Genomic DNA, 27,245 nt, shown 5'->3' on the forward strand with positions numbered 1-27,245 from the left:
GTAATATTATAACAATCTGAAGTCATTCCAAGGGATCTACAGTAAGTAGGCACAGAGAAAGAGTCTCCCTACCGGCTGCCACCTTGCCAAGACTAAGGAAAATAGCCTAGAATAAGGGTAAGGCGGCAGGAAAGGAAAGCTTACCTGTCGATATTAGAACAGAATTAGTTTTGTTCTAAGGAAAATAACAGAGTGTAGGCAAAGGGAACAAATTCCCACAACCAATGCCGCCTATCCAAAAACTAAGGCCAAGTAGATAGTGGTGAATTGTCGACCTAGGCCGACTGTGTCCACCTATCTACAACTCCCAAGGGAATCCCTTCATGAAGGCAGTTCCCAGCTATGATGTATCAATAGAAAGGCGGGTATGCGAACTGCCACAAGAACCCTACGGTCCAGTGGCAAGAGGAGGTGGATGGGGACAACAATACCTAGCCTAGGACATAGGCTATGGGTAACAGCTAGCCTAGAACATCAACTTGGTAAGACAAGCATGCAATAAAGCAACTGTCTAACCTAGAATAATAAAACAATTGTAAAATCATAAAAGCAACATACTTTATCAAGGCTAGCTAAGAAATTCATATAAAACACCGCAATTTGGAAATATGAGCAACCGGCTTCGGACAGTGACGAAATAGAAATGGATGCATCGGGAAAAAAATAAATGGGAGATACAAAATTCTCCACCAAAAACAAAGATTGTACTCGACCGATTAGGAAGAAGCAGGAGCATCCATAATCCAAAATTGCACGAAAACTTTGAAAAAAAGCAGAGAAACTCCCAAAGCATGCATCAATATGGCGACTGCAAGAAGAAATGGCGAACCAGCGAACGTGTTTACAGTAACACGCTGGCATCGGAGTTGTAATGGCTCTCCCACATATCCAATCCTATCCCATATCCTTCGAGACAGGGTTAACTCTATTCGGGGAAGTATAGCCGTGGTTGTTTTAAACGTCCCTATTACGTACATGGTATCTTTCAGCATAACCCGTTGATACCTTTACAGGTAAAGTTCTCTGGTACAGTAGATTACTTGCAGGAAATATCCCAAGTAGAAAACTGCCTAGAGGAACTTCCATCAGGACGACATGGCCCGAGCCCAAAAATAAAGGTATACAGTACAAGACTTTAAATATAGGGATTGAATGACAGGAAAAAGGGAAGCTCAATAAATCTTCCCTGAAGAGTGAATTTTATTCTCTTGCTGCCAATTCATAATGCTGAGATTGCAAAATAACAAATAAATTTTACATATTTTCTCATTTTTACTAGCAAGGGTGTATTGTTGTGAGTGTTATCTTATATTAAAGAACATAAAATTATTTGTCTTTTTTACAGTTCCAGTTCTTGTTTGGTATAATGGTGTGCATATGTGTTGTTCCACTCTGTGTACTTCGGTACATTCATCACTTGGTTCTTGGTGAGTTTCAAATTTCTGAAAATATATAAAGCTTTTTTTTTTTCAAAGATATCAATATTCAATTATTATAACTGTTTATTTTGTTGAGTTAACGAGTAGCACATTTGCTTGAAAGCCAATGAATGTTAGGTGTATATATTCACTACTGTAGTAATTTATGAAGTAATTTCTTATTCATATATATACTTACAGAAAGGCGCATGCTTCGGCCACGTTTAGGATGGAAAATATGTAACACCTGGCTTAGAAAATTATGGGTCTTAGTTACTGTTGACAGACTGTTTTGGCCCCTTGTTATGACATCAGTTTATTTGCCCCTAGGTAAGTTTAAAAAAAGCTTTCTCTGTATTTAAGAAAAAATTTAAATTCTTGAAAATATCAGCTTAATGAAAATTGGAAAAATACCTATGCTGTTGTATTAAGCTTGGGATGACTGGAGTAAATATTTAGATGGGAAAGCAGGTGAGGCTAACAAAGCTATGAATTCAGGGAGTGGTTATGGTGTAAGAATTGCTCATAGAAATATTAATGAAATTTCGACAGGGGGAAAAGAAGAAACATACACCCATCAAAAAGATGGATGGATCTGTTATAACAACAGAAGATGAAGAAAGGCAACGTTGAATGGAACACTTTAGTGAAGTCATGAATAGGAGGTATGAAGGGAATAATTTGATTGAAATACCTAAGCTGATGAAAACCTTGATGTGGCCATGAATGAATTCAGTGTATTTTAAGTCAAAGCCATCATTGAAAAACTAATCGGAGGAAAAGGCCCTGAATATGATGGAATAAATGCTAAAATGGTATTGGCTGAAAAAGAAGTGACCCTCGGAATACTTAGAAAATAATTTTGTAGAATGCGGTAAGACGAACCAAAACCGGATGAATGGGAGTTATGAATGTTGGTGAAAATGGCTAAAAAAGGAGACCTGACTGATTGGAATAATTACTGAGGCATCACACCTATGTCGGTTGTCATGAAAATATATATTACATGTATGCTTATTCTAAAGAAACTAGAGAGAAAGATTGATGAAAATCTGAGAGATGAGCAAGCAGGATTTAGAAAAGGTAGAAGTTGTACTGACCAAGTTTTCATTTTGAGACGTATTGTACAACAATGCATAGAATATAGAAATTCACTTCTTATGGCATTTGTGGACTATGAAAAAGCCTTTAATAGTGTGCACTGGCTAATTTTGTGGAGAGTCTTGCATTATGGAATTCCTCTTAAATATGTAAATTTGATTAAATCTGTTCATGACCATAACAAGTGCACAGTTAATGTTAGTAGAGTCCTATCAATGAATTTCCAGTGAACAGTGTAGTGCTCCAGGGGGATATGTTGTCACCTATGTTGTTTATCCTTCACATTTTGTAATGCATTTTAAAACAGTTGGAGATGGTGGAGGAGGATTGAATTGGATTGGTTATAGGAAATTAGCTGGCTTAGAGTATGCTGAAGACACTGTCCTTATTAGCAGAACACCCCAGAACATTGAACAACAATGCATAGAATATAGAAATTCACTTTTTATGGCATTTGTGGACTATGAAAAAGCCTTTAACAGTGTGCACTGATCAATTTTGTGGAGAGTCTTGTACTATGGAATTCCTCTTAAATATGTAAATTTGATTGTCTGCTCATGAGCATAACAAGTGCAAAGTTAATGTTAGTGGAGTCCTATCAATGAATTTCCAGTGAACAGTATAGTACTCCAGGGGAATATGTTGTCACCTATGTTGTTTATCCCTCGCATTTTGTAATGTGTAGAACAGTTGGAGAAGGATTGCATTGGATTGGTAATAGGAAATTAGCTGGCTTAGAGTATGCTGATGACACTGTCCTTATTAGCAGAACACCCCAGGATTTGCAATGCTTGCTTACCAGAATGCATGTAATGTCACAGGATGTTGGGCTCAAGATAATTAGAAGACAGATGATAAGAATGGAATATGCAATGGAAGATGAAATATAAAAATAAGCATAATATATATATTTTCATGACAACTGACATAAGGGTGATCCCTCTGTAATTATTTCAATCAGTCAGGTCTCCTTCTTTAGCCATTTTCACTTACACTCCTAACTCAATTCATCAGGGTTTGCTTCTTCATGCCACATTCTACAAAATAATTTTGTAAGTATTCTGAGGGTCACTTCAGTTCCAGCTAGTAGCATCTCGGCAATTATTCCATTATATCCAGGGGCTTTCCATCTCATGAGTTTTCAAATGATAGCTTCTATTGCAAACACCCTAAATTCATTCATGGGCACATCAAGGTCTTTATCAGCTTCAGGTATAATTTAAAACACCCTAAATTCATTCATGGGTGCATCAAGGTCTTTATCAGCTTCAGGTATAATTTCAAACACCCTAAATTCATTCATGGGCACATCAAGGTCTTTATCAGCTTCAGGTATAATTTCAAACACCCTAAATTTAATCATGAGCACATCAAGGTCTTTATCAGCTTCAGGTATAATTTCAAACACCCTAAATTCATTCATGGGCACATTAAGGTCTTTATCAGCTTCAGGTATAATTTCAAACACCCTAAATTCATTCATGGGCACATCAAGGTCTTTATCAGCTTCAGGTATATCAATCAATGAAGTAGAATAATTTAAATGGTTAGGAACTATGATCTCTAGGGTCCTAAGAATTGGAGTTTAATGAAAGATTGTAAAAAAAAAAAACAAATCAGACAATGGCTAAATTGAGTAAAGTGGAAATCAAATCTCCTGAAATTACATATAAAAATTAGGCTGTATATCAGTTTAGTGGGTTTGTTAAAGTATGGACATAAGTCATGGTATGACACTGAAACAATCTCCAAGCAATTTAGTAGAACAAAGCCCTCAGAAGAATTTGGGAGTTAAGTGGCAGGACAGGATTAGAAATGAAACTATGAGAGATTACTCGACTGCCATATGGGGATGAGATCGAGATTACTCGACTGCCATATGTGGATGAGATCATGGTGAGGGGTAGATGGTGATGGTTTAACGCCTGCTCTTCGCACTCCCCTAAAAAGATTAGTTCACCAAAAATTAAACTGGGCTCCTCAAGGTACCGGAGTTGGAAGACCCAGGCCTACATGGCTAAGGACTATGTAGTGTAAAGTGGGAGATGATGAATGGGAAATATTAAAATAAAAGCTCAAAATAGAGACAACTGGCAAAATCTAAGAGGCCCTTTGCGTCAATTGGTGTAGGAGATGATGATGATGATGTATTAAAATCAATTGAGTTTTGTTCAAATATAGATGAACATCTTTAAACTGTAGGCTGTTAGAAAAACTTTATCCAAGACTATAGGTTAATCAAATCAGTTTTGAGAATTCACAGTGTTTGATCTATGTTTGTTCATGTTATATGCTTTTCACTTTACTGTAGTACTTTAGGAATTGTGTTTTTTTGGTATTACCTACTTTATATTGTTCATCATTTTTTGGAAGTCTAGCCTCTTGGGTTGGTCAAAAAAGACAGATATTACACTGTCGAATTTGTTTCAGTTTTTATTTTGCTTTGTTTTGCACATGTAAGGAGATTCTTAGTGGTCTCTTTTAATCATCATTTGTAAAGCCTACTGTATTTAGCTGTAAAAGATATTGTAAGGAGGAAAATTAAAGTATGACTCTTAATATTGAAGGAAATTTTCAGGTCCTTGGTTTGTTGGAGAGGTTATTGAGGACCACATAGGAGTCGTGTTTGCTTGGGGAACCTTTGTTAATAGAAGTTACCTTCCTGGCTCATTGACGTATGCATATGGATTCATGCAGGTATAGTGCTGTAGTGATTTTTAATTCTATCATGTAAAAAATCAAGGCCAAATTCAATATTCTCTTACTTTGTAATTAATCTTAAAACGAGCAGATTTACCATTTCATTGATGTCAAACTTTGATTGATTGGTATTTTTACAAGTCCATTTTTTTTTATCATGGCATCAAGTATTAGCCTTGACCTAGGAAATATGGTTTCTTTATCAAGGTGTCAAGTATTAGTCTTGACCAAGGAGATAGGGTTTCTTCATCATGGTATCAGGTATTAGTCTTGACCAAGGAGATAGGGTTTCTTTATCATGGTATCAAGTATTAGTCTTGACCAAGGAGATATGGTTTCTTTATCATAATATCAAGTATTAGTCTTAACCAAGGAGATAGGGTTTCTTTATCATGGTATCAAGTATTAGTCTGGACCAAGGAACTACTGTAAAAAGGGTCTAAGAATATAGATCATAACAAGAATCAACTTGAAATGTATACATCTTTTAAGAGTACAAGTGGGCTTTTTATTGTCTGTTACTCTTAATTTATTGACTCGTTAGGTTTTTCATTGCATTTTATTGAGCAATGTCCAGATGCATTTTATAAGAATGAACTTTTCAGGGGAGCCCTACAAGGAATAAAAATTTTGACTCTTTATTAATTGGATTAGTTCAGTAATATTTGTCATAGAAGTGCAAGATTTCATTTTTATATACTGTATGCTAATTAATTTTGATTCTAAATCATTAATGCTGCAAAATTTTCATGACATATGGAACAATTGCTATTATTAGAATTTTATTAGAAAATTTTAAGTTTATTTGGTAATCTAATCAGAAATTCAAAATATATTAATTTAGTTAGTATCTCTGCAAGTGAGTTACCTCTTACTGTAGGCATTGCATAACACAATGTCAGCATTATTAAAAGTTCTTTCAATTCCAGCTATATTTCTTTTTGTTCTTTGTCAATTCTGTTGCATTTGCTCTCTTCCCACTTAGCTGTCCAAATTTTTCAAACTTCACCATGCTCCAATTTTCACCTTTAATTCAAGAATAAATCCTTAACGTGAACATTATAATAAGAGTCTAGAAATATAACTTGATGGTCTCCTTAAATATCGATGTGATATTAGAATTGTTAGCCAGGGTATTTTTAACAGGTTTTATTTTAACTTGGCTGACCACACTAACTGAAAATAATTCTCTTTTCAGTTGCTCTTGTTCCAGTTCCCCCTTATTTTTGCAATTGCTCACTCTGTTGATTTTAGGTAAAGTGAAATATATTTTGTCATTTTTAAATAAGTATTGGAAGACTAGAAGTAGTATATTTTTGTGTGAATATTAGTGTTATTAAAGTTGTTTATATTATTTTCTCAATTTAATTATCAGGAGCTTCATTTTGAGAAAATATTTTCTCTATATCCCAGATTTTGGTCATTGTACATAAGTCCTGTCTGCAGCTTTTCAAGATATCTTTGCCGACATGTGTGTCTCCTCATTTTGATTACTATTCAGGTATGTTGTGCATAAAGGTGAATGAGGAAAAGAAAAAAATGTGCTCTCAAGTTGATGGAATCAATATGTAAAAATGTAATACAGTTTACTGAAGATGATTATTTTAATTTATTGCTTCTAAGTAGATGTAAATATAATTTTTTATATTCATGATCGGTTTAAAATGGTTATTTCTCGGTTTTTCAGTTGATAGCTGCATATTTCTTTTACCTGGCATATGGCACAATGGCAATGCTTTTAGGACCATTACGCACATGGTCTGCTATATTGGGTTTAGTTTTGTGGCATCAGGCCACAACAATGCATCGAGATCTTTTGAGGTATGTGGTGTCAATCTGAGATTATTGTATTCTTGTGTGTTTATTGGTCTAAAGTAAATAGTTTTTCTTTCTGAATTGACAATACATCAAATTGTCCAACTCAGTGCTGCTTTGGTGTGTTCACCTGTAAAGGTTTACATGCATATAACTTTTCTGGCTTGGCCTTGTGTACTTTGGTGAAACTATAGAGAACATGATTGGATAGGAATTCTTAGTTATTGCATGCCTTTGCATTTTCCTTCATGGGTATTTATTTAGTAATAAAGCTTTTATTTATCTGGACTAACTAGTTTATGGATAAACTTTTGTTAAAAATGGGTTTTGGGTAATAGGAGTAGGTTTTTAGTCGAGGGTATTTCCTTTACTATCCCACCATCATAGTGTGGGATTCTGCAAAATGAATGTCATGGGAGGTTCATAGAAATAAATGGAATTTTAGTAATAAGATTTGTTTCTTTACTTGCTGGGTAATTTGTATGCACAACTCCCATCCCTCTGTCTGCCTCCTTCATTGATACCACTATATAATATTAATAAATGTACTGTACTCCACTTAACAGGCAATACTATTAAAGCAAAATAAAAATGTGAAATTTAGATTTTAGGGTATATGTCGACATTTAACCAGTTTTGAGAAGAAAGCAATATGAACACCAGGTGAGCATAGAAATATATAAATTTTATTAGAACTAGGTTTTTTGTCTTCAGAGGAGCAGCTGAAGTGTGGGCCCCGGATCATTGTGACTGGAAAGAAGATAAATCAAACCAACTCACTGATGATGAGAACAAAGTAACTCAGAGTGACTTGTGATTTTTTCAGTATTAGTCAGGTATTTCTCAAACTATATTTCAAAAGTGTGAATTTCTACCTAACCAAATTATCAGGTATTTGTCATGTAATGATGATTTACAGTTGTTTGCATTGGTATCACGGTAGCCAATTAAATTATTTCATAATTTACTATTAAATTCTTGTAAAGTATTCAATAACTGTGGTTTGTATACCAGTAGATGTCACCAAGGAATTGGTGAGGAAGTTTAGTCGATGCTTTAAGTGAACAGCTCTTGCAGTTCCTTATACTGTATTTTAAACTTAGGATTATCGGTAAGTTACACATAAGAGCAAGTGTTACAATTGACACTACACATCAGGCTAATCTTGCATAGATGATTTGTAATTTAAATGGCCAAGGCTAAAGGTGTATCTATGTACAAATTTCTTGACAATGTTATAGTTTTTTCCAGTTGAATCCTTCCCTACTTGATAGGATGCCATTAGATATGAAATGTTTTTTTTTAATAATAATTATGTAATACTGCTGTCTTTCATATTTATATGTTGTGCAATATTTTAATTTTTTTTTACCAGTATTTGGTAAATATTTTGGTTTTTCAGTTTTGTTATGGATCCAAGTTGGGTGTATTCAGTTTCAGACATCACAATTGACCATTCCTTCCAGACTACTAATTTATCAGTCATAAGTAAGATACTTTTAAGGTTGTATGAGTGACAGTTGATTTTTAGTATTAGTAATTACAAATGCAAAAAATCAACTGGCATTTTTCTTTCAATTGGAGGTAGTGTGTTTGCTGTCTTGCTTTTATTTTTTATGTAGGGTATCCTTAAATTATATTATTTCCCTTCAATTATTTTGATTGATGAAAATAATTTTTTTAATCAATGCCATTTCATATTGTCACCTTGGCTCTTTATGTATGTAAAGATATAGATCCTTATTGTTTAAGGCATACAATTAAATATTTTTAATCTAGATTCTGATGAGTAAGGAAGTTTTGGGTTGCTATTCAAGGGTGAAGTCCCACTGGTTTAGGAGCCTTATGATGGTAGTAATGTCATATTTTGCTGGTTAAGGGACCCTTTGATGTATTCCAGTATGATATCTTGTTGATTAAAGGATTCTTGTATACTGTAGTACAGTACAGTATTCGTATTTGCTATGTTACTGGTTTCAGGGACCCTATGGTAGTCTGTAAGTCTGGTATCCTGCAGATTGAGGGCTCTAAAATTATATCATTCAAGTATATCCAATTGGTTGCAGGCCCTGTGACTCCTTTTGATTGTGATAACCTTTGGGGTAAGAGACTGATAGTATGCAACCTTAATGTCTTTAAGACTAGACACTATCAAAATGTGACCCCCTGCTGGTTAAGGGACCCTTTGATGTTATTTAAGTATGATATCCTACTGATTAAGAAGCAGTTTGATGCTCTTCAAGCATGATTTCCTGTTGGTTGAGAAGTTTAGATGATCAGCATTTTTTTCTCTTGTTTGTTAGTGATGTAGAATAAGGGTTAAATATAACTATACTTCTACAGTAGATCAACTGTACTATATACAAATTTTCAAGGCTAAACTTTTGTTTGTGAAAGGTATATATTCCAAATTTATTGAATAACTTAGTTTTGTTACTTGGTATGGAAAAAAATAAATCATTTATTTGATTTTACTAGGATATGAAATCCACGAATATAGGGCTAAGGAGTTTAGTATCTGAGAAGAAATTTATGATTGCTTCGACTTGATTATGCAAAGTATTTTGATCCTTGGCATTTTAAGGTAATATTTGTCTTGCTACGTTATTTCCACTTCCAAAAGAGGTTTTTGTGTATGTTAAAAGCCTGTGAATACCTCTTAGCTTTCTTCTCTTCCAGTATTCAGTAAGAACCATAAAACAGTAGGAATTTTATTAAAATAAAGTTAGTTATCAAAAAGTAAAGCAGCACAAGCTTATTTCATGTACAGCAAATAATCAAAATATATAGGCAAGATTTGCTTAATTTTTCAAGCAATATTATATTACAGGATTTGTTGCATGATGAGATTTCATGTTAACTTGAGCCTAGTTGCTTTTTGATTGAAAAAGGGAAGTAAATATTCATGTGCTAAGTACTTCATTGTATATATAGTTGGGTTTATGAGTAAAGAGAATTTTTGTATGGGTTAGTGTAAATGGCGGGATCATACGATAGGTCATGTGAAAAACATGGAAACTAGTTAATCGAGACTCGTAGGCCTGAATAGAAGATCAGTAGGTAATTAAGGTGATATGCACAATTTATCAATTTCACATTCTCATCTCACAGGTATAGGGTAGACTTTCATAAAATGCTTCGAGGTAGGCGCACATTGTCCACAACTGCCTTAAAATGGTGCATGTGACAAAAAATTAAAGATTTAAAATTTTAATGTATAGACTTTAAAGGCTAAAGCCACACTATATAAATGTAGAAGTTTTAATCAAAATAATTTTGTGGAATATGAACATATGTTTATTTTGCTTCACATTTTTTGTGCAATGTAAAATAGCAAGTTGAAATTAAATTATCCACATCCTGAACATTGAAAGAAAAAATTATAATTTATATATATATATATTGGGAGAGGTATTTTAATATATTGTTTATTATATAGATTTTTCATTTTAAAAATGTTTTATTTTGTCTCACACTTCTTTGTGCAATATAAAATAGCAAGTTAGAATAAAGTTACCTACATTCTGAGCATTGAAATAAAGAAGCATAGCATGTATATTTATTGGGAGAAGTATTTTGATATAGGGTATAGCATATAGATTTTTCATTTTGAAAAATTTATATCACTCTACACCCATTCGCTATATAAATCCTTTGCATTGTCTCCTTTCTTTTCTTCTGGGTTATATATTGACAGCAGACTGCAAGTACAGTAGGGTAGTTTTTTGTAGGAAATTTTTGGAACTTATGCTAACAATAGTATTGTGATTGAAAACTCTTAAAAGAACCAAGTTTCATTTAGGAGTTACTGTACTAACATAACTTGTGAATAATTTGGGAAGATATAACCATGGAAGTGTTAGTAATAGGCTTTTAAACATTAATATGGAATTTAATTAATTTTACACTTTACTAATTTTATGAAAGAAGTTGGTATGTTGTTATAACATAAAATTTGATAAATTACTCTGCAATATACAGTACATAAATTTATGATACATAGTTCATAAAACTGCCATGTAATAAAAATGCTCAAGACTTCCTTGATCTACATGCGCTATAAAAATTTAATGGTACATATTTAGAGTATTTATAAATGAAATATGAAAGTTTACTTCTATGCTGCGATAAGCATCTATCACTATCACTTTACTGTATGATCTTATCTCCCATGTAATAAGGCTGTAATTTACTGGTATATCAAGCACAAATAGTGTATTACTAAATAGCTGGTGCCAAATAAATGTTTCTACTCCCTCAATTTAAAATACTTGAAGATTGGCATGACTTGAAATCAATTTCATATACAGTAGTCTTCTTGAAATATTTTACTTAATGAGCTTCCATATTTTACTTAGATTACTGAAGTAATGGCTTGATTGCTTTATATGCACAGCAATATTGTAAATCTTTCATTTAGGATTTTTATTGCATTTTAAATATTTAATGCAGGTACTATTTCTTTGTAATGAAGAATTGCTTACCCTTAATCAGATTACAATACTATACAGTAAATATTTCAAAAGTTGGTCTACTTGACTTATGTTAGACAAGTTTTGTTATACAGTACTTTAATGTAAGTCACCTGTTGCTATTTTTTTCTATATGTCAGCTTTCAGGTGTTTCTCATATTAAGCGTTCTTTAGTTCATGTGCATGTTTAAACCTGTAAGGGAAGACCTTATGTAAAACTGTTTATGATGAGGATTCTCTAAGTCTGGTGGAAGAGAGCTGGCATAAATGGAAACTCCACATCAGGACTATTCAATTATTTTTCATGGTAATGATAACAATAGTAACAACAATAACAGTAACAAGGTTAATAATGAAGAAACAGGGAAAACATTGTTATTCATAAAAATCTCCATCAGTTAATTTTGTGTTGAGTATACTCTCCTATTTTTTTTTTTCCCAAAACATAAGTGACTTCATAGTCGTGAAAGCTGTTCTATTCTTTGAACCTTGGTTTTAGTTTTTTCAACATTCATATACCATTTATAACTTACATCAACATACAAGTCAAGCTAGAAATAGTTGTTACCAGCTTTGAAAAACTTTGAAGCTCTTGAAAATTGCTTTAATAATTCAAAATAGGATTAATTTTGGTTTAACTGTGGGTTAAAAAGATCTGTAATTTTTCTAGCACATAATATCCAGCACCTGGAGTACATTTATTCAAAACAGATCTCTTGGGCCAGCCTAATGAGAGTTGAAATTTTAATTTATTGGTCTGGTAAAACTGTTATGTGATGATAGTGTGTTGTACGGAGTTACTTGACATGAATGTCATTTATACATTACCAGTCTTCTTATATATTGCATGAGAAGAAATTGTTATCAAAGGGGTGGTTTGCACTGTTTATTTGTACAACTTTTATCGAAGCACAATACAGTTCACGTTTTGGACAATCTCAAATACACTACATATTTAGTCCTTTTGACTTGTAAACGTTCCATTAACTTTACATTTTAAATTTTCCATTAATTACGCTCTCTCTGTAGAATCATCTTAGCACAAATAATTATAAGTACCGCATGTGGAACTTTTTAACTCAATTTGAGCTAATTTGCCATTGCACAGTTCAGCACTAAACTGAATATGTAATTCAAGTTTAGAATAATAATACAGTCATCTCTAATATAGCACAAAGTAATAATACAGTCATCTCTAATATAGCACAAATTAGCTAGCTTAATGTCTCATCAAATCTTACATCTTTTTTCAGTTTATTCAGTTATTTGACTTAAAATTTTTAATTTATTAAATAATCACCCCCATCATAAATACTTTTTAAAATTGTCTTCCCTTTACAGTGTTAGATGTAAATTGATTACCTGCCATTCTCTTTTGCCTTGTACTCTTTGTCTTTGTGAACTCCCATTAAGTCTAGGGATGTTCATCTATCCTTTCAGGCCAGCCCTACTGTACATGGGTTGTAAATCTTAACTAGTTTGCCTGTTTAAGTTATACAGTTAATTAATGACGATAATACTCATCTCACTCTAGTAACTTCTCGGACCTTTTTGTGACCCTCCATTCACACTAGACTTGTGAATTTGTTGCAAATTTCAGTAATGCTTTTTTTCAGCTAACCTACTTTTGAGAGCTCTCACTAGTACTAAATATATTTGACCCTAATCAGAGGTTCAAAGCCCAACTTCCTTGCCTCATCTAAACATGTTTTGATTGCTGCTGCTAATTCAACTTGAGTTTCTGTCACAACAACAGTATCCTTTGCAAATATCAAGAATTTTATAATTTCTCCCCTATGCTGTCCAGGAGTCTTGCAAGTGTAGGAATAAAAATCATACCGCTTGCATGATGCCTATTTTAAAATTCACTCCAATACCAGCTATCTCTGTGGTGATCTGTGTATATATTTTGTAGGTACAGGGTAGAGTCTTTGCGTAATCCAGCCTCTCTTAAGGTATCCAAGAGGGCTAGATGGCTAATTTGATCAAAGTCCTTTGTTGACGTCGCTGATTGCTTTATACAGGCTCTTTCTTGCCTTAGCCTCTTTAATAATTTTTCTGTAATACTAGAATGCCGTTGGTTAGCTCCTGAGCTTTGAAGCCCTTGTACTGAGAAGGGTATGTACTTCACCAGGCGCTTAAGCCAGTGCTTTATGTAACTCCTGTATTTTACCAGAAGTTACAATTATTGGCCTTAATTCAAGTCCCAAGACTTGAAGCCCTTGTTGTACCGAGGAGGGTATGCGCTCCGCCAGTGATTTATGTACTCTGTAGGTTACCACATAGGGTACTGTTATTCGCCTTAATTTAAGTCTCCAGCCTCTATAGAGATGTGCATTTTGGGTCGCAGGGTTGTCCTCTTTGCCAAGTCTCTAGGTGTAACTTTGAAGCATAAGATTTTATTATAGAGCTCCACTAGTGGTAACTTTGAAGCTTATGATTTTATTATAGAGCTCCACTATCTTTTCATCAATTGCCATTCTGAAATCTGCTACTCTTAAGCTGTATGGGTCCAGCGTCATTTTTAGATTTGTTTGTTTCTTACACAATTGCACTTTTTGTGTTATGGGCTTCACAATGTTGCAGCTCTGGTTTGTTGATTTAAGGTTTGTGAATTTGCTTGCCTCAGTCCCTCCTGAAAAAGGCAGCCCAGAATTCAACTGTACCTGGAGGAAGGACTTCTTACCGAGTGCCTCTTTACCAATGATGTCACTTGGGTAATGAGAATCCTATTTTTGCCCCTTTGAGTTGCAGCATATTCTTTCTTTTCTTACTATTGAGGCCTATCCCTTTCCTGTAGCTATTGTCCATCTATTTAGTATTGCTTATTCATACCAGTCTTCCTTAAGTGTATCGATCATTTCCGCTGTTATTACCTCATCAGGTGTTTTCTCTGCACTGATGCTACTGGAGGTGAGATCCTTGACTTTGATGTGGATTGGATGTCAGGGGAGAACCCCCATAGTCCAGAACTCTGCTTGTGCCTATTTCAGCCATGGATTCATTTAACCTGGCTTGAAATATTATTGTAGTTTGCCACTTGAGTACTGCAGAATATCACCACATTCCATGTCATTATTGCTGATAATGATAATTTATCAGGTTTTTTTCACATTCAGTTCCTGTTTATAATTGGCCACCTTCCTTCTCTTTATCTCTCCTTGATCGTTTTTCACCTGATGTGGATGACATTCCTACACTGGCTTTAGATCCTTCCTTTGTTTCTTTAAGAATTCCTGGTACTTTGCCTTCCACGTGGACACTAATTGTACACAGTTCATCAGGCGAGGCACTTTGCTTCTTTGTCATCATTGCTCTTTTGTACTCTGCAGATCATTCTTTGTATCGTTTGCTACTTTTATTGTCTGCCAAGGCAAGATCTTTTCCTTTATCTTCTTATTGATGCGGGCTTCACCTTTACTTTGTTTGAAAGATATCCATAGCTTTTTCTTCATTAGTCTACCTCTTGCAAAGCTTCCGATTTGCACCTCTCAAATGTGTTTCCATCCTCTTCCATGTAAACTTGGTAATGATCAAGATACGCATGTCTTCTCACCTCCAAAGGCAAAAAGTCCATTAACCTCCTAAGACTTGAATGAATGATGTAGCATGTTTACTTCTCTAAAGCAATTGAAAGGGTAAAGTTTTTTTGTTCATGGTCCAGATGTTGGTGGTTATGTTTATTAGTGCATATAAAAGTCAATTATGGGATTTACTGCTTCATACTGACTTGCTCTTCAGTGAATTTTATGTTTTTGTCAGATTTTCTGTTAATGTATGATGAATTCTCTTAAGGCCTTTTTTTTCCTCATTTGGTGCCAGAATTCCTGTATAATCCTGGTTCTCTTCTCTGACCTTTATCCATGATTTTACAGGTATTTGTCTTAAAATTCTTATGTCATCCCCAAAACAAATACTGTATAGAAGTTGTAAATTTAGTTACCATGTAGAAGGTAGAATTCTCAGCGCATAGAATCTTCATAATTTTCAGTTTAGTTTACCATTTTTTTTTTTTAATTTAACGAGTTGGAATTTATCAAATATCTAGTAAGTAAAGAACAAGTCTTTCTGGGTAGCTCTTTGAAGGGTAAAGATTTTAACTAATTCTTATGGTTTAATTATTTAATGATAATCATAATTTGATATGATTATCATTTTTTAAACCATGATAAGCCCATTTTAGTTTAGTAATGTTTAAATAGAATAGGGTCAGAATGCACAAGTATCATATAAAGAGTTTTAAGTGAAGTCAAACTAGAGGACTTAACATCATGATTAATTTTATATAAGCAGTAATTTCTCGGCAGTTGCTAGAAATAAGCTTAGATTAGTAGAGGTCTGAATACAACAGTATTTTCTTTGTGGCTGCTAGAAATAAGTTTAAACTTAACAGGAAAGTGTTATAGAAGTTTGGAAATATTTTTAATATTTTTAGTCTTCATTATGAAGGATTAGTTAAGTTAACAGTTTATGTATTTCATGTCTTGTTTTTACACTATGTATGTTAGATGAAATTCCCTTTCATTATAGATGTGGAGTATTTAATTTGTATGTAATATTTGATTAAACTTAAATATTTGATTTGCTCACTATATATTTTCTGTTTGAAATAAATCATTAGTGTGATACATCTTGAATGACATGTGAAGCTCGACACACACAATCCCCAGCTACTTTTAAATTGCATTAGAAAATGGTGGAGATAAAGAGAGAGAGTGCCATTGTTTTTTTCAAATAGTACAGCAAAGAAATTGAGATGAATCACATCCTTTTACTACTACCTTTTTTCAGGATTTAATGTAAAGAAGCTGTTTTCACCCTGTAATTCTCATATTCGAACTATACTTGTTAAGGAGCGGTTTACTTTATAACATTTTACTAAGCACAAAACCAAATTTATTAAACTTTGGAGCATCCTTCTGTAAAAGCATGTAAAGTTCTGTTGTCTTCTTGGTCTCAATATTCTGACATACACAGTTCATTCTAAACATAGACGTACAGTACAGAGGTTGCCAGAAGCCGTAGGTAGCTTTTCAACTGCAGTTTCATAATGAAGTAAAGTTTTACAGCATATAACTTATTGGTGTGCTTGGAAATATTTTTTTTGTTTGTTTTTTATATTTAGTGCTGTGTTTTATTTTAAATTACAATGGAAGAGCTTTATTCAATGAATTTATATTTATCTATAAATCATCCTAGCACAATGTAGATTCTAGTGTAAATGACACTTTTAAATCTGATAAAATTGATCTCTCCTCAAAAGATTACAGGTACTTGTAAGTAAATGTATGTCTCAGTAGGTTGCATGTTTAATTTAATGATAGTAATCCTGGCCTGAGAGGCAACATACACTTGATATAATATAGTTTATGGTAGAATTTTATAGTTTTCAAATTTCATATGCTATTTGTAATCTTTGCACAACTTGAAGTCTTTCTTGTGTCAGTTTCCATGAGACAAGTCATTGCTATAAGGCAGCTTTATTGCTTACTACTTATAGTATATCAAACACTTCTTCACAGACCAATCATCATAAATCTTTAATGCAATTAGTTTTTGGTTTGCTATATGATTCATTGAAGATATAGTGTACTGCACAGTACAGTATCTGTTTCTTATAATGCAAGCACATGGAAGAAAATGTCATTGACACCTAAGTTTATAAAAATGGTCATGTAAAAAAGATAATTGTCCTTTAGGAGAGGATTGAAATTCATACTCCTTTATTGTTATCCTTATCTTTATTGTAGTTATGTAACAAATGACTTATATGAAAATTAAAATTGTATGGTTAATGTACTGTATAGGATTGTCTATATTAAGGTCTACTGTTCAGATAAGCTGAAATTGTGTGCACAAAAATATGAAGGGTAAGATGTGAGTCTGTAGTTAAAATGCTAGCTCTAAAACCCAGAAATATTTTGTCAGTGTTTTCAACTCTTTGTCTCTGTGTTTGATGTAGTTTTCATATTTAGTACTGCTAAGCTCTCCCCAATTACTGTACTTTGATATTGTATATTCTTGAGAATATATTTTGTAAAAAATTATATTCACGTGCCTTGGTATGTAACTGCAGCATAACTGTAGCAAAAGAATCTACTGTGCAGTATACTGCTGCACAGTAAGAAAAACAAATCAAAACAGAAAGTAGATCAAAGGTTTTGATTAATCTACACACATAATACAGTATAGCTTAATTTATGACCTACGACAACTTGTCGTATAAGATGCACTAGTATTCTCGTATTTATATTGCTGGAATAATACTTTCTCGAATATGTCCGTATTGTGTACAGTATTAGTATTTCCTCTGCCAACCGTTAAAGTAAGGCTTTAGTAAACAGGATATTTAGGTTTTACTTCATCTTAAGCATATTATTGTAAGCAATACAATGCTTACTGTATTATCTTGCTTACTCTATTATCTTGTCTTACATACAGAGTAGAAGTTACCATTATAAACTTAATATTTTGTAATTTATGCAGTACTGTATATAAAACATGAAACCACTGGTTTTTTAAGAGGTGATATTGATATACAATTATATATTATCGTACATATAAGGAATCTCTAGGCTTGTATCCTGTATTTCAGCACTAATGTTGATGAAAAAGTATATACTTTTCTTAAACACGAATGCATACAGCAATCATGGGAAATTTTATATTTAATTTCTCGGGAATTTTGTTGTCAGATGCTAAAAGTAATTTGATCGCCTTTGTAACTTACAGTATATCTATTCAAGATCAAATGGTTGAGCAATCATAGGAAGCTTAGAATATTCCTAGGTGGATATCGTCTTCTAAAGACCCTTGGCCAAATAATTTCTTGCTGAAATAACAATTTTACCATGGTACTGGAATCTATTCCACAACAAATTTTCTCAACATTGTATTAATTTTACAGTAGGGTTTAAATTTCTAAATGACATTTCTTTGCAGTATTGTTTTATTTTATGTTTCCTCCTCGGCAGTAGGCCTTATCTTTTTACCAGTTTTTAATCATACCCAAATCCCACTCATGTCATGTGTGTCTTAGCCTCCTTTCTAACTTCTACTCCATAATGCTCCTATTTCCATAAGGAAGAAATGTGTTCATATGAAGTACTAAATAGGAAAATATATGTGTATCTAGTGTATATATTGACAATTATTTAATGGGACCTATTGTTGGTAAGCACTAGTGACCTCTAGGCAAAGAACTATTCTTTTGTCAAAGTAGCATTTGTTTTTACATGCATCTTTTAGTTTTTTTTTTTTTTATTGTTGAGGCCCTCCTGTGGTTATATTTTGTTGTACTCATTTTTTTTTCTTTCAAAACATTTTGATATTTTTGGATAAAATATAAAGTTTTTGTAGTGTCATATTGAGTTGTATTTTGGTTTTAAAAAGAAATAGATTGTCTTATAAGTAAATTTTCCAAGATGATCGGTTTAACACCTAACTAAAGCTATGCACTATTTCATAATGAAGTTGGATGTTATGCAGCAAGACAAATTTAAAAGAATTTTATAAATGGAATTAAATAAACATTACATTATACCAATTTTAGGATTTATTTGTAGCATTTAAAAGAATGTTTATACTTTTTGTTTGTGGACCTGCATAGCAAGTCATACATGCTGTATATGGTACTAAAAGTAGGAATGCTAGAGCTAATAATTTTAGATACTGATTAAAATGGGAAAATGGAGCATTAGTGTATATTTTTCGTAACTGTAACAATAACCACATACACACACACGTACTTAATGTTAATAATCAAGATACCTCTCATCTAAACTGTCATATGTAAGGTAATGTGATGATTTTGTGCTCTGAATTGAAATCTTAATTTTATTTTACTTTAGTAAAAAATAATTATATGTACAGATATAATAAGTTTTCATATTAGTGCGAGTATTTTTAGTGTCAATTTTGTACAACAGCTTGTAATTATCATATTACCATTTGCTCTGTCTTGAAACAAAATGCTTTGCATTGTGCGCAGTGGCGTTTCATACTATACTTGAGTGCTGTGCCTTTGCTGTCTCTTGTGATAAGGAGCTGCTTTAGAAGTAGCTTACGAACTATATGTACATATAGCCAGCACTAAAATTCTTTCAACAATAGTGTTATATCAAATAAATTTGTTTGTATTAGCAATAGAAATGCAAAACCATGTATTATTACACACGTCTGTAACTATATTTTATTTTTAATTTGTATAAATTAAACTTCCTTTTATGAATGGGAGCACTTTATTTGAATTGCACTTAGATTTAAAGATTCATTTCCATAGGAGTTATAGTGGCAGTAATTAAGGTAAAATTTACGTGTTCAGTTTTGTATAAGAATTTTGTTAATGATTTTGATTTTTCCCAATTTTCATACTTAAATACTATATGTTTTTTCTTGCTTTGTATCTTGAACAATATAATTGCCAGTCCAGTTTCCAAACTTTTATTGTGGTCACTTTTTGGTGCAGTTAAACTAGTGTATCCCAGAAGTGAGATGGATGTTCCATCTAGTATGATACTGTTCTTGATAACACATCTACTTTAAACCTTCATGAGGACATGAACTGTTGGAAAAAAAATTAGCCATTATTTTACATGAGTAATGAATATATAAATGGGGTTGTGAATCACAAGCATTTGCTGTATGCAAATAATTTACTGCAAGGAGGTTTGTCTTTAGTAGAAAATCATAATCATAGAATTTGAATTTTAAAGTGAGAAAATATTTATGGAATTTTTTAATTTCTCTCAAACAAAGTAGGAGTTTTTTTTTTTTAACAGAATATGTGAAGAGAATACAAATAGGTAAAATCAGATCTGTCAATTGTCATTGGTTCTTGTGGGAAGTTAATTGATTCTTGTTGTTAGTTGAGTGTGTAAAGCTGATTTCAGGGATAATTTAGTATGGTAAGAATGTGAATATGACCAATAAGTCATGTAAAACAAAGTTTTAGTTGCATTTGCTTTATCTCACAAATGGAAAAAGTCTTTCTGGGATGGTTAATGGTCCCAACAAAGTCAGGGTCTTAGGCTGGTGGTAGTATATTCCATTGCTGCTAGTAACTACATTGTATAGTTATTAAATTTTAACAACCTAATTTTTATTGCCTTAGAAGGTAATCAATTAATTTCGAGAACATTGATACATAGCAAGAAAATAGTGTGTATAGTATTATTTTGATGCAAAGTAAAGTATATTTAATTTTTTAGAAGCTTTGGAGATGTTTTTTCTTACAATTGTTATGGGGGCTTGTTAAATTCATCAATATTTATTTCACTACAGTTTTTTTCTATGTTCATTTGAGGTTTCACTCTTGTATATATTGTGTCATTCCCAATTATATTTCCTGTTTTTTCTTTAAATGTGTTCATAAATTGCAAAAACCCCACTAGTTCCTACAAGACTTTTAGATGCATTGGTGGGGCAAGTTGGCGACGGTGATTAAGCAGCAGCAAGTGGATGACTCGAGAATGCCCATCCACTGACCCTTCTACAGAGCCTTACTTTTTCTTCAGCTTCTACCACGTCAACAAGTTTCCACTGCGGCCGTTGGAACAATCTTGGTTGTTTGAACTTTTGGGCATTGCCTTTTTTTAACACTAATATATGGTGTTTGGATTGTCCGGATCTTCTACATGATGGGGAAAATAGAACAGAGTAGATGCGCCTGGTGACAGAGTTTCACCCAACTTCCCACCTCTGGAGATGTTACTGTTCTCAGACCCATCCAAGGAAGAGAGGGTGGGGCACACACCTAAGGAATCAAGTCACCTCAGGCGTGTGGTCTGGAAAAGAAAAGCACCTGCATGTCAACCTGTTAGGAATGCAAGCAGCATTCCTAGCACTCCAAGCTTTCCAACAAAGGTTTTTTGTTCTCTGGGGATCACTGGTGATTGGTTTGCTAGCCTCATGGCTGAACAGGAAATTCCCTGGTGTTCTACTACCCCATTCCAGACTATTCGGCTATGTTTCAAAACATATTTGTTCCGTAACCAAAATACAAACCACGCTATTTAATTAGGGTATTACTTTCGGCATAGCTGAAATGACAAGCCATTAGATTTTTAAGGAGGGTTTTTACTACCCTCTCGGTAGTTAGCAAGGGGGTAGGGAGGGGTAGCTAGTTATCCCTCCCCTCCTCACACACCGGCAAATAGCTCACTTTTGCCTTTGGCTTGGGTGATGAACAGACATGTCTGCTCACACCCTCGCTTATTGACAGCCTTAATGTTTTTGCTTTTTCTTTCAGTGTGTGTTTGGAAGTTGGCCTCTACCATTATGCGGAAGTGCCCCGGATTACCTAATCGCCCTTGTGGCAATTATATGTCGGCGGTTGAAACTGACCTTCACAACTTATGTCCGTTCTGCAGGGGCCAACGGTGTGACAGAGACAAAGTATGCAGTGAGTGGTCTACCTCCCAGTGGGAGAGGTTTTCCCGGTGCCGGAAGAAGAAGTCCAAAAGGGATCTTTCTCCTTCAAGGGTTTCCTTGAAGAAAGAAAAATCCAGGGACTCTTCTTCCGTAGCCCGAACCTCCTCCAAAACTCCCGCTCGAGCGGCCTCTTCCGAGAGACCGTTGAGTGGTAGCGTAGGCCGTTCTTTGTTGACCGACCTCAGGGTTCGGGAGATGGAGTTGCCTCCCATAGCGAGGCAGCGCCTCCTCCTCCCTCGGGGGAGGATTAATCTTTTAATAATGTGAATAATGATGATTTGTTGCAGCTTTGGGCTTCCTTGGGCTTAAGGGCTCGCCCTCAAGGGAAGCCCTGTTTGACTTAATACAGTTGGGGGCAGCTGTCAAACTGTTGCCGGTGATAGCGGAGGTTGACCCTCTGTCTATCATCGACGTTGTTGTGACAGGGGCCTCCGACGAGTTGGGTCAAACCCCTGCCTTGGTTCCCGATGCAGCTGAAGGCTTAGTTCCCCCCTCCGAACATCCTTCGAGGGAGGAGCTAAGTCCCACAGTCTCTCCTGCAGGTGATTCTCCCCCTCGGGGAGTTCACTGACAGAGACTCCTCTTCGGAGGACTGATGATGGTCTGCCTGCCGCCCCTAGAGGACGTATCCGACTGAAGGCTCGCCTTTCCCTTCACCATAGAGGCCTTCCTTCTCCTCACAAGGGAGTTAGGCGCCTCTTCGGCTCTTCGCCATCGCAGTCCCCCGCAGAGGATTCTCCTCGCTGTACTCCGACCGTTGCAGTTGCATCTTTGGACATCTCTGCCGATCGTTCTCATTGTTTCTCCTTTGCCTGCCAGACCTTCGGACCTGCCGTCTCCGTTCCTGGCTGCTGACGCGCGTTGGGCGCCCACACATCCCGTTTTCCAACGGGCACCAGTCCCTTCAGGACATATGCGCCAGGTATTCCCCTGAGCTTCAACATTCTCTAGTGCGCTCGTGTGCAATTGCGCGCAAGCGCTCTCCTGCAGTGAAGCCCTCTCTTCGTAGAGCTTCATCTTCGGAGACAACGCCCCAGAGACCTCCTGCAGTTGAGACTTCTCTCCATCGTTCTCCTGCTCTCCAGCACTCTACTGCTCGCCAGTGCTCTCCTGCTCGCCACAGCTCTCCCGTTCGCCAGCGGTCTTCTCCTCGCCAGCGTACAGCAGTGCGCCCTCATCCTGATGCGTGCCCCACGCGGCCACAATCTCCTGCATGCCCACGATCTCCTATTCGCCAGCGCTCTTCACCTGCGCGCCATCGTTTGCCTGCGCACCCACGATCTCCGGATCTGGGCACAAGAAGGAAGACTCAAAGTTTCTCCTCTGCAACGTCAGCCATCGCCTACGCGCTCAGACACCAGAGCCTGCTGCGCGCCCTCCTGTTCGCCCACGCGCTAGGGGGAACACCCCTGCGCGTGGGCGCTCACCTAGAGCTCGCTGAAATCCTGCTCGCCCACACGCTTGCGAACTATTTCCTTCATGCGTGCAATCACTTGCACCTCCATCTGCACTTCCTGATTCTTTGGATCACACTTCTGTGCGCCCGATCTCCTGAGCGCCCGCACACTTAATGCCTACGCGCCATCGCTAGGCAGTGCGCCCACGCGCCCTGTCGCCATCCCGGAGATACCCTACGCGCCCGCGCTTCTCTCCTGTGCGCAGTCACTCTCCTGCATGCCCTATGCGCCATCGCTCTCCTGCGCGCCCTCGCCATCCTCCCCGCACCCCCGTGCGCGCAACCGATCGCAAGCGCGATCGTAGTAGGATTTTATCGCGTGATCGGGAGCACAGCGACCTACGCGAGGCTACAGGAACGAGAGCAGCCAGGTTATCCTCACGTTCACCCCCTAAGTGCAGACCAGCGCGCTCGCAGGAAGGAGGGAAATCTCCAAATGGGTCCAGGAACCAACCTCCTCCTTCTTCCCTTTCCTTCCATGCTGGTCCAGCAGTTGCGTCTACTCCTAAGGATCACCCGATCCCCTTCCCTTCAGAAGGAGTCTCTGACAGCGCTGCTGTCAGTAAGCAGGCATGGTTTGCATCCCTCATCAGAGCTGTTGTGCAGCAGTCAAACCTGCCTTTGCTGAGATGGGGCTCAAAACTATGGCGCTCCGACCCTACTGAAGAGAAAGAGAGGAGTAGAAACTGTTTACTTCTTCGAGGGTCAAGCTGGCCCCTCGGACATCCTTGAGGAAGGCTCCCTCTCCCCCCAGACATTTTCTCTCTCTCCCGTGGACGAGCATTTTCCGTCCTCGGGGGAATCAGACGAGGTGAGGTGTTCTCCCATCTCACCAATGGGAGAAACCCCACCTCGCGCTGGAGAATTGTCTCAGGTGGGAGCAGAGAAGAGCCCTCAGACGTCGTTGTTGGAGTCTGCATTCCTCCCAGGAGGAACCCAAGGATTCCAAGACTGTACCCAAGTCATCCTCAAGGATCCGTCCAGAACCTACTAGACCCGCGGAGAACGTCCACTTGTCCCCCAAGAAGAGCCTTTGGGGATGGTAGACTTCGCTGCAAGTTCACCAGGAGGGGAGCCACTAGAGTCAGAGCATGCCTTCTGGCAAGTCCTGACACTGATGAGGTATCTCAACAGGATTCCCGATCCTGAGATGCTCCTCGCAAGAGCAAGGACACGGTCCTGGACCGAGTCTTTGGCACCTAGAAACCCACTAAGGCCAGTGCAGCTTTGCCCTGGTTCCCTAGGGGTGAAGAGTGCCAGGGATAAGGTCGAGGGCCAGCTCTCCGAGCTCACCTCCTCCTCGCGTCCAACAGAGGAGGTACTTCGAAATCTTGGAGGAGGCTTGTTTAGCTCTTCCCCTTCCCACTCTGTGGAAAAGATTACTAAGGGAGTCCCTCTTGAGAGACTCTCCAGCCGGCAGGTGACTTTCTCGGCGACTGAGGTCATAAGCCAAGAGAAAGTCACGAAGTGTGCCATGCAGGCTACTTCGTGGCTTGACCTGTGGCTTCGATCTCTTGGCATCTTTTTGCGATCCAAGATTTGTCTAAGGAGAGCACCAGGAAGGCCTTGGAGACCTTCCTCCTCTCGGGCACATGCACCATTGAGTTTCTGGCCCATCAAGTCTCGAACTTATGGGCCAACTCAATCCTGAAACATCATGATGCAGTGGCTGAGAGGTTCCACGCGAAGGTCCCAGCCGTCGAGGTCAGCAGACTCAGACATTCTTCCCTTCTAGGGAAGAACCTGTTTGAGCCTAAAGACTTGGAGCAGGCAGCCGAGAGGTGGAGGAATTCCAACCAGGACTCCCTCCTTCATAGGGCTCTTACATCTAAGCCCTATAAACCTCCGGCACTTCAACAACCTCGCCCGCCCAAGACAACGAAACCGGCTGTGGCAGCGAAGGCAACGGTGTCAAAACCCTAGGAAAGGCAAAAAGTCCTCCAGGGGAGGAAAGATTCCTAGAGGGAGCAGCCGTAGCCGCAAACGCTAGGATTGGCAGTACCCCCTGCATGTCCATCTGTGGGGGATGCCTTGAAAGTTGCACAGACAGGTGGCAGCAACGCGGCGCCGATTCCTGGACAATTTCCGTAATCGGTCAGGGATATCGCGTCCCATTCATAACATCTCTACCTCCCCTGACAGCAGATCCAGTGTCGTTGAGCTCCTTTGCCATGGGATCGGCAAGGGGCCAAGCCCTACGGGCAGAGGTCCGAACCATGTTGATGAAGGGGGCTCTCCAGGAGGTCGTTGACGGTTCCCTAGGCTTCTTCAGTCGACACTTTCTTGTAAAGAAGGCGTCTGGAGGCTGGAGACCAGTCATCGACCTCTCAGCCCTGAACAGGTTTGTCAAACAAACCCCGTTCAGCATTGAGACGGCGTACACGGTCAGACTTGCGGTGAGACCACAAGACTTCATGTGTACGCTGGACCTGAAGGACGCGTACTTCCAGATCCCAGTCCATCCATCTTCAAGGAAGTACCCAAGATTCAGCCTAGACAACAAGATCTACCAGTTCAAGGGGCTGTGTTTCGGTCTCTCCACAGCACCTCAGGTTTTCACCAGGGTGTTCACACTGATTTCTTCTTGGGCACACAGGATCGGCATCCGTCTCTTCCGCTATCTGGACGACTGGCTGATCCTGGCAGACTCGGAGTCGACACTTCTTTGACATCGAGACAAGCTTCTGGAACTTTGCCAAGATCTAGGGATCATGGTAAATCTCGAGAAGTCTTTTCTGCTGCCAACTCGACGACTGGTATGTCGGCATGATCTTGGACACCAATCTCCACAAAGCCTTCCCATCAGACGACAGGATAGCAAGGCTGAGGAGGGTCGCAGTTCCTTTCCTCAGACGAGAAGAACTCCCAGCGCAATCGTGGTTACGTCTCCTCGGTCACCTTACTTCTCTGGCACGTCTAGTTCAAAATGGTCGCCTCAGGATGAGATCCCTGCAATGGCGACTCAAGTCCCGGTGGAATCAAGGTCACGATTCCCCCAACATCTTGGTCCCAATGGGTCCTGCAGAATGGACGTATCTCCAGTGGTGGTTGACAGAGGAAAACCTACGAAAGGGAGTGGATCTTCTCGTCCTCCCCCGGATTTTATGCTGTTTTCGGACGCCTCAAAAAAAGGGTGGGAGGCATACGTTCTGAACCACAGGACCTCAGGCCTATGGTCAGAATCAGAAAAGTGCCTCCACATAAACATGCTAGAAATGAAGGCCGTGTATCTGGCACTTCAGCAGTTCCAACAGTACCTGGCGGATCACTCCATGGTGGTGATGAGCGACAACAACACGGTGGTGGCTTACATCAACAAGTAGGGAGGTACCTTTTCACAGCAGCTATCCCATCTAACATTAGAGATACTGAGATGGACCGAAGTCCACTCGATTCCACTATCAGCTCGCTTCATTCCAGGCAAGAGGAATGTGCTCGCCGACAGTCTGAGCAGGCCATCTCAGATAGTGAGTACCGAGTGGTCTTTGGATCATCTAGTAGCCAACAAAGTCCTGACTTTGTGGGGTTCCCCGACGGTGGATCTGTTCGCGACAGTCTTGAATTTCAAGCTCCCGCTGTACTGCTCCCCAGTCCCGGAACCCAAGGCACTCTGGCAAAATGCCTTTCAATAACGATGAGACAACATCGACGCCTACGCCTTTCCCCTGTTCTGTCTGATGAGAAGAGTACTCAAGACCAGAATATCTGTCAACCTTTCAATGACCTTAATAGCTCCGCTATGGCATCACACAGAGTGGTTCCCGGACCTTCTGCAGCTCCTGACGGAACTCCCGAGAGAACTTCCTCCTCGACACGAGCTACTCAGACAACCACATGCCAACATCTTCCACA

The 27,245-nt window shown here is 37.7% G+C and overlaps 1 protein-coding gene across 2 annotated transcripts in view; it reads left to right on the forward strand.

Annotated features, from left to right (window-relative positions):
• Window positions 1-18,350, forward strand: part of LOC137620587 (transmembrane protein 62-like) — an 83,175-nt gene extending 64,825 nt beyond the window's left edge. For both annotated transcript variants that reach the window (XM_068350843.1, XM_068350842.1), the window contains exons 10-16: window positions 1,346-1,427; window positions 1,620-1,748; window positions 5,098-5,216; window positions 6,418-6,473; window positions 6,633-6,720; window positions 6,907-7,040; window positions 7,749-18,350. In XM_068350843.1, coding sequence (XP_068206944.1) covers window positions 1,346-1,427; window positions 1,620-1,748; window positions 5,098-5,216; window positions 6,418-6,473; window positions 6,633-6,720; window positions 6,907-7,040; window positions 7,749-7,851 — 711 coding nt within the window. In that variant the 3' untranslated portion in view covers window positions 7,852-18,350. The remainder of the gene's footprint in view (window positions 1-1,345; window positions 1,428-1,619; window positions 1,749-5,097; window positions 5,217-6,417; window positions 6,474-6,632; window positions 6,721-6,906; window positions 7,041-7,748) is intronic.
• The last annotated feature ends 8,895 nt before the right edge of the window (window positions 18,351-27,245 follow it).

This window comes from Palaemon carinicauda, chromosome 27, assembly GCF_036898095.1.
Source record: "Palaemon carinicauda isolate YSFRI2023 chromosome 27, ASM3689809v2, whole genome shotgun sequence".
Taxonomy (NCBI): domain Eukaryota; kingdom Metazoa; phylum Arthropoda; class Malacostraca; order Decapoda; family Palaemonidae; genus Palaemon; species Palaemon carinicauda.